The sequence below is a fragment of the Marmota marmota genome, unplaced genomic scaffold (assembly GCF_001458135.2).
Source record: "Marmota marmota marmota unplaced genomic scaffold, marMar, whole genome shotgun sequence".
NCBI lineage: Eukaryota > Metazoa > Chordata > Mammalia > Rodentia > Sciuridae > Marmota > Marmota marmota.
Genome location: NW_025999900.1, coordinates 6,344,205 through 6,352,120, shown reverse-complemented (window position 1 = coordinate 6,352,120; position 7,916 = coordinate 6,344,205). Strand labels below are relative to the sequence as shown.

The 7,916-nt window shown below is 35.5% G+C and overlaps 2 protein-coding genes across 2 annotated transcripts in view; one reads left to right on the top strand and one right to left on the bottom strand.

Annotated features, from left to right (window-relative positions):
- Positions 1 to 2,684, top strand: part of Atp6v1d (ATPase H+ transporting V1 subunit D) — a 17,405-nt gene extending 14,721 nt beyond the window's left edge. The window contains exons 8-9 of the mRNA XM_015490307.1: positions 31 to 109; positions 2,013 to 2,684. Of these exons, the coding sequence (XP_015345793.1) occupies positions 31 to 109; positions 2,013 to 2,154 (221 nt within the window). The 3' untranslated portion in view covers positions 2,155 to 2,684. The remainder of the gene's footprint in view (positions 1 to 30; positions 110 to 2,012) is intronic.
- A 1,885-nt stretch (positions 2,685 to 4,569) lies between these two features.
- The window catches only part of Pals1 (protein associated with LIN7 1, MAGUK p55 family member), a 65,332-nt gene continuing 61,985 nt past the window's right edge, over positions 4,570 to 7,916 (bottom strand). Inside the window, exon 13 of the mRNA XM_048798433.1 lies at positions 4,570 to 7,574. Coding sequence (XP_048654390.1) covers positions 7,398 to 7,574 — 177 coding nt within the window. The 3' untranslated portion in view covers positions 4,570 to 7,397. The remainder of the gene's footprint in view (positions 7,575 to 7,916) is intronic.

Genomic DNA, 7,916 nt, shown 5'->3' with positions numbered 1-7,916 from the left:
TTTTTTTTTTTTTTTTTTTTTAAACTCTAGTCATCATTCCCCGGATTGAACGCACCCTTGCTTATATCATCACAGAGCTGGACGAAAGAGAGCGAGAAGAGTTCTATAGGTTTGTTGAAACTGGGCAGTTACTGATCATTTTTTGTTTTCCGTAATCCAAAGGCTCAATTTGTTGAATGATAAGTTGGCTTATGTTCTTTAGAATTAGCATAGCTTGTACTTTGTTGTGATAAATAAGAAGCAAAAATTAATACAACAGTACTTTTATGTGCAGTTTTGCTTTTCATGATTTTAGTTATCTGTTGTCAATTGCAGTCTGAAAATATTAAATGGAAATTTCCAGAAATAATCTAGAAGTTCTCATTTGCATGTTGTTATAAATAGCATGTAAAATCTCATTCTGTCCCAGTGTTAGGAGGTGAATCATACTTTTGTCCAGCATATCTACACTGTATACCCTACCCAGCTGTCACTTAGTAGCCATCTCAGTTCTTAGATCAACCGTTGATTGTCTTACTAGTGTAATGCTTATGTTCATATAACTCTTACTTCATTTTATAATGGCCCCAAAACACAAAGGTATTGATGCTGGTAATTCAGATATGCCAAAGAGAAGCCATAGCTTCTCTTTATAAGGGAAAAAGTAAAAATTCTTAGTAAGAAAAAAGATCAGTTATTGTATCTAATTTATAAATCAAACTATAATAGGTATGTATGTATAGTATTTTCAGTCCAGAGTTTGTTTAATCTGTAGATATGAATTTTGCAGACACAAAGGGCCAACTACATAAGAAAAAATACAGTATACAAAGGACTCAGTGCTATCCAGTTTCAGACGTCCACTGCAGACCTTGGAATAAATGCCCTGCATGTAGAAGGGGACTACTGTACTGCCAAAGGCTGTGGAGACAGATCAGTGTCAGGTTTTGCATATATCTTAAATGTGGCATCTCCAGAAATTTAGGCCTTTGAGAGAAACTGTTAAGACCTGATTATTCTTTAAAATGAAACAATTTAGATTGGGTGTCTCCTACATAAAAACTGAGAAAGAAACTAGAGTCATTTAATCAGCAAATATGTACTGCATGTTGAGTGTGTGCAGTAGATGGCATAAAGTATTTGGGGCATTTCCAGATAGAATTAGCTCAGCTTTGGAAATATTCATGTTCAGGAATTGGTCATGAAGATTTAGAGTTAGTAGGGATAAATATTAAATTGGTGGTATATGGGGTCAGCATTCCTGGTTCAGAAGAAGCAATAATAACTATCATGTATGAAGATAAGGTTTGTGAATGGCCCTCCCTTCTTCCTTACTCTTAGATAATGCTCTTGTCCCTTCAGCCAACAGAGGAACCATCTTGCTTTCTTTTCAGCACCAAGCAGATCTGCTGGAGGGCCCATCCATCCTCTGTACCCCAGTTCCAAGGAAAGGTCCATTGTCCTCCTTAAATGATAAATCCTTCTCTCCTGGTATACTAGGTCCTAGCCAATTTTACCACAATGTGATCTCATTATCAGCTTGTCTCTATCTTCAATCTTTCCACATGTACAGTTACCTACTAAACACATCTACCTAATGGTCCTATGGCCCTCAATTTTAAAAGATTCAAAGCCAAACATAGGTAGGTGAAAGAAGTAGCATTTAGGGAAGACATGTTGTCTTAAGTGCTTGAACAGCATCTTTGTATGATGTATACTCGCCTTCAGTGATGTTCAGCATTGATCCAAAATTTTAATACATATCTGAATGCTCAAAATTTTTTCCATTAGGGAATGGATTTCAAAATTTATTTAACCTGGATAGGAGCTTGTGAAATCAGCTTATATCTTAAATTAGCATATTATACCCCATATCTTTCTTTAATGGGTTATAAATTACTGATACTGAAATTAATGGTTATCACATTTTGTCCTAGTTAGGTTTATTATCATCCTTGTTACAAAACTAGAAGAAATCAAATCCACTTAATAGTGAAGTTGTGTTTAGAAAAATCTCCCCTTTTATCTTACAGGTTAAAGAAAATACAGGAGAAGAAAAAGATTCTTAAGGAAAAATGTGAGAAGGACTTGGAGCAACGGAGAGCAGCTGGAGAGGTGATGGAACCTGCTAACCTTCTGGCTGAGGAGAAGGACGAGGATCTTCTGTTTGAATAATCTTGCCTGCTCTGTTCTTTCAGAAACCCCCAACACTGGTTCCAGCTTAATTCAGTGTAGGTTTGATACATGTGGCTATTTTTTGGCCTAAGAATTTCACTGGTCATAAAATTTACCTGGGTGTCCACTTATGGGGTTACTTTTGCAGACTCATAATTCAGTTATTTATCACAGGTGAATGGGATTTGTAAAACCTGCCCAGTAACTTACAGGATTTACTCACTGAAATGTCATGCTATTCTATTTACATTGTGTTACACATGATCTATTTACCAAGCATTTTAGGACATACCCTTTAGGGAACATTAGTGGTCTTAGGCCAACTACAGTGGATCTGCCTTTGTTCCTACCTACAAGCCTTGGCGCTCTTTCTGACGTTAGTGCAGTCTTGTTTCACCTTGGTACTTCTCTCCTCAAGCTTTATGAAAATCTTCATTTCCTTGCATGACAGATCTCTTCTCATCTGTCATGGAACAGTTCTGCCAATTTAAATGTGTGTTATGAACAGAGTAAAATGATATAAAAAGTAAGTTGTTTCCTTTTTATTATTAATTTACTGCTAAGAATAGTAGCCACATTATTATGCTCAGATTAGTGACTATATTGCCATCCACAAGCTTTCTCTTGCTGAAGTGTGTAGTAAGTGGTAAGTAAGTTGCTTATTTATTTATTTTTTTTAACTCCCTCTAATTATCAATGTTTTACTAAAAGGCTTTTTTTGAGGCATTTTTGCATTATGGAGTTACTAATAAATGATTGCCAGTGAGTTAGGAACTTCATAATTCTTTCCTAAACATAAATTTTCATTTTGAAATAAATAATGTAACTTTTTATTATTTTATAAGCAATAATAACTATCATGTATGAAGATGAGGTTTGTGAATGGCCATCACAGGTGATGACTGAGGTTTTTGGTACTATTTGATTTGGCATATTTACCCATGATTCCTCAGCCTTTCAGTCAGTTCCAGGCATTTTGGGCATGACATCCATGGAATAACTCTTAGTTTTAAAATTGTGACACTAGCCTTAATATGTTTTAATGAATCGATTTCACAGTTTAGGCTATTTTTAAGTACTAAATGATTTTACAGACATTTAACGCTTGCTATCAAATAATAGATTAGTTATTATGTGTCATCACAATAATCATAAAAGGTATACTTTAATACCCATTTCATGGAGGAAAAATTTGAGGACAGGGAACTTCAGTAATGGCCTTAGGTTAAAAAGCGAAAAAGTGGTGACATGGGGTCTCACCAGGTTGCCCAGGCTGGCCTTAAATTCACCATTCTCCTAGCTCAGCCTCTAGAGCAGCTGGAATTATAGGTGTGTGTTTCAGAGTTTTTATACCTCAACTTTTATCCTTTGTGCCTCCCATGTGTTAAAACTAAATACCTTATCCAGGAGATGATCTGTAGAAAGCTTGGCTCACAGAATAAAATCTGAGTATAAATTCTGTGGTGATTAGAAAACCAATTACTGAATTCACAAATATTTTAAAAATAGGCAACACTGGCTGTTTAACTTCTAATTCCCCAATATCTTGATGAGGTAAATTCTCCTACACCCACTCTGCAGATGAGGAAATTGAGGTTTAGATGGGCCAAACAGCATAACTGCAATGTAAGTCAAGTGGTATCTTGATTTCAGAAGCTTGGTGCTTAAACAAGCTTCTGAAATCAAGAAGCAAAAGAAGATGGAGGTAGAGAACCAGAATTATTTGGTGAATTTTCATTTAGATAAATTCAGTATTTCTTAAAAGCTCTGGAGTTTATTGGCCTTGATTAAACTGCCTTTACAACTGCAAATGATCCTATGGTTTAGCATTTATTAAAAAGAAATCAAGAGAAAATAGTGGACAGTTTGTTGTATGGAACTGGAGTGATCTGATCCATAGGAGAAGGGGATAGATCAGGAATAGGAATTGAAAAATAGAATGGGGTAGCAGGTGTTTATGTGGATTAAACTTTTTGCTGGTGTATGATTTATGTCCTTTGGGAGATACCGAATGGTCTGGTAGAAAAAGGGAAAATGAAGTATGTTATGTGTTTGCCAACAATTCACATGCTATCCTTGGCTTCCTTAATTCCTGTTTAATTTAAGGTAAATTTGCTAGAAGTATTATATACCTCATTCCCCTGAAAACTTTTGAAGTTCACAGCCTTAAGTTATCCATTTTTGGTAGTTGTTTTAACTATTATGGAACAGGACCTTATTACTGTACCAACAGAGGACATTCTGTTGCAACATTCCACAATAAGCAATAGCTTAAAAGGTAATTTGTGTTCTACCCAGAGGTTCCAATGGTATTACTTTTGGCGAACACTCGCAACAAGAGATTGGTCTTTATATATGTAGAAACCTTGAATGGCAGTGGATATAAACATGGCAAAACAAAGTACTCTGTGGCTGTTTGTATTTGAAATATAATTTTACTTTTTATTTTTCCATACAGTGTGCAGTATAACATCTCAAAATAACAGTGCAGATACAAGAATACAAAGGGGATTAACAACAGATGTCAGAATGGTTACCTTCATTAAGGCTATAACCCTGGTTTATATTTTCCACACACATTCATAAAATTACATTCAACTCATTCCTTATCAATACTTATTCCTTAGGCCAGGAGAAACGGGGAAAAAAATCCAGACGTTAATTTTCATAGAAAGTAAATCTGGATTCGTCTAGATAATATTCTTCCACTTGTTCTGACTTAATGAAAATTTAATAAATGAAGACACTTCCTGGTTTGGATTTCCCAGGCATATTTCATTAGCTATTGGTATAATTTCTATAATAAGTGATTAAAACCTCCATGACTGCAGTTTCCAATCAGAACCATGGAGGGACAAGATAGAACTGGCTAAAATGGCTGTACAACCAGATGTATAGCACGGCTTTTCTCCGTGTTCTGCTGAGGCAGTCGGCACAACAGTTTTCATATTGTTGAAGGACTGTGTTGAATATCAGCACATCTGTATCACTAGGACTCAGGAAAGTTCAAGACAAACATTTCTATCCCCCTACTTCTGCTGATGAAGAAGAGAATTATAGGATTTCATTTTTCCTGGAAATGTCTAATACCTTAAGAGTTTCTAGACGTCATCATGGTTCCTTGGAATAGATCTGTTTGTGAAAGCCATGTCTTGATAAGGTGGGAGCCTAGTGTGGCCCTACGATCAGCAGTGGCACAACAGCCTCTTACTGACACTACCTAAAACCTTACTCAAACTTAACATGGGCTGTCAAAATTTTCAATCTTGAGGTTGAAAACAGCTCTCAGTTACAATATGCAGTTCACAAAACTCCACTGTTGACCACAGACTACCTTTTGTACCTGAGAAAGAAAACTGGAAAACTGAAAAAAAATTAAGTGCTAAGTATATTCCTTGTTTTTCAATGCAGAATATGGTGTGTCCTTTGCATTTTCCTGCTACCAGCTGGAGTGTTTTAGGCCTGAGGAGACAGTATGAATAGCATTCCTTTCCTCAAACCAGGAATGTTACTTCTTCCCAAGGAATATTATCTTGAAAGTATTTTCAGATAAGACACTCCCCAGCCAACTGAAGAGGCCATGCAAATTTGAATAGAAAAAGGCAACATATAAACTGTCTACATTTGTTCAAATAAAACCATGTAGAAGAGAAAAAATCACATATATACATGACACCGAGACAAACTACTTATTAACAGTTGCTTGTGTTAAACTAAGTGACAAGTCAATATCATTCCAGTGTTTGTTTAGCTTTGGGAACAGGAAATGCTGTAGCTAAAGTTGTTATAAAAACAAAAATAAGGCATTCACATTTGTGGTTGTTTGTCACACAACACATCATATTACCTTAAAGGCACGAAAAGACTACAAATTAAACTTTCTATGACAATAACAGACACTGCATTTTAAAGCTACAGTTACAGAGACAGTATAAAAATCCCATTAGCTTAAAATTTCTTTTACACTTTAGCAAACTGTTCAATTGAGTCAAGAGGCAGACATTGTTAGGATAAACACCTGTTTCTATGTGCTTAATAACTTTTCCCTTCCAATGTTATTTTCCTAAAATGTTCAAATGACTTTCAAGTCTTCCTTTCCTTCTGATCTCAAAGTCAAGTGTCAAGGTATTCCCTGTGTGTGTGTGTGTGTGTGTGTGAGTGATTTTATTCTAATGCTGAGCAAATGTTATCAATGACTATTTGTTGGTCTATTAAATATTAGTATATGTCACAGCAGCTATAGTCCTCAACAGAATTCCAGTTTGTTAATGTAGCACAGTCAGAATAATACTGTGCTCATATGTAAAACTGCAAAAAACTCAAATGTGCCATGTCTTCCCATGTATATAAAAAACTATTTGCATCACAAGGAAGAAACTTTTTAAACAGTCACACAGTTTGAATGTTTGCCATTCATAAAAAGCATAACTGATACATCCTATTGTACTATTCATATCAGAGAAAGGAAGCAAAGCTATCAAATCACTTGTGACAATTTAACAAAAATATTCAGAAAATTATATCTTTAAAAAGATCAGCGTGTTTTTTATACCTTTAACTACATTAGAGTCTGCTGAGTGTGCAGTCTTATTCACAAAGTTTGAGCTTAAAAAATGGTGCTTCTAATGGAATGTTTTTGTTTTGTTTTTTAAGAATTAAAAGACACATAAATGAATAAAAACCCCCAAAGCAGCTCCAAACCAATGTGGCACGCACCATTTTTCTTTTTCTTCTTTAGGAAAGTATTTCTGATTACTAAATCAGTCTCCTAAGCAAATACTGCTTTTGCTCAGTGCATAGAAGCATAGACCCCAAAATACTCCCAATGAAGTCATTTAAGTTAAATGTTAAATAACAGCAATATTTATAACTATTTGAGACATGGAATATTGTGTATATACATACAAGTTTTTCATAGAAATATGATCAAGCAAGCAGAAAAGATTTAGTTAGATGAAAACAAAAATTTTTACCAGGATAAAATGGAACTGCTCTGTTGAAGGCTTTCATTTAAAATCCCCAAATGAGCCAAGAGCCCCTAAAGCCATGTATGGAGAATGAAGAATGTTGTGCACAAATAGCCTTAGGGGACTTGTCACTAGTTAAAAAAAATCTAAGAGCAGGTCTGCAGTTTATCCTGCTGTCTTCCATCTTTATTCTCAATCTTGCTGAAGTATTGGGGCCATCTTCCTATGGCAGTTTGCCAGATCAAGTCCAATCATGCCACAGAAAGAATGTTTCCTTCATCTCAGCCAAGTCGATGGCACCCACTGAGGTTCTGTATCAAGTTTGTTAATTAATCTCAGCAATTCCTGATAAGCTTTATCAAGATCTGAATTCACAATTGCTGTGTCGAAGTAGTGGCCATTGTTCTGCTCCATCTCTCTAGTCTTTTCAATGATTTCTCTCAACTCTTCAGGCTGCAAAGAAAAGTAAAAAAACAAAACAAAAACAAAGAAAACTCTGAGGTCATCCTTATCCTTACCAAAATACAGGATGAGTCAGATGGCCCAAGAACAAGGTGTGCCCTTACATTGCTTTCACTGTTTCTCAAACACTTGACCTCAAGAGTTCATTTCCAACCTCTCAATGGGGCCCACCATGGTTTCCTCTGTCTGGCACCTTTAGAACTTACACTATGAATCATTTGGGATTCTATTTCCTGTTTTATACCATCATTTAGGTTTTCATATATTTCTGTCTTACTCTGCTATAAGACAACAAGCTCCAAATGTTAGAAACATTTTTTAACATTTTAGGGC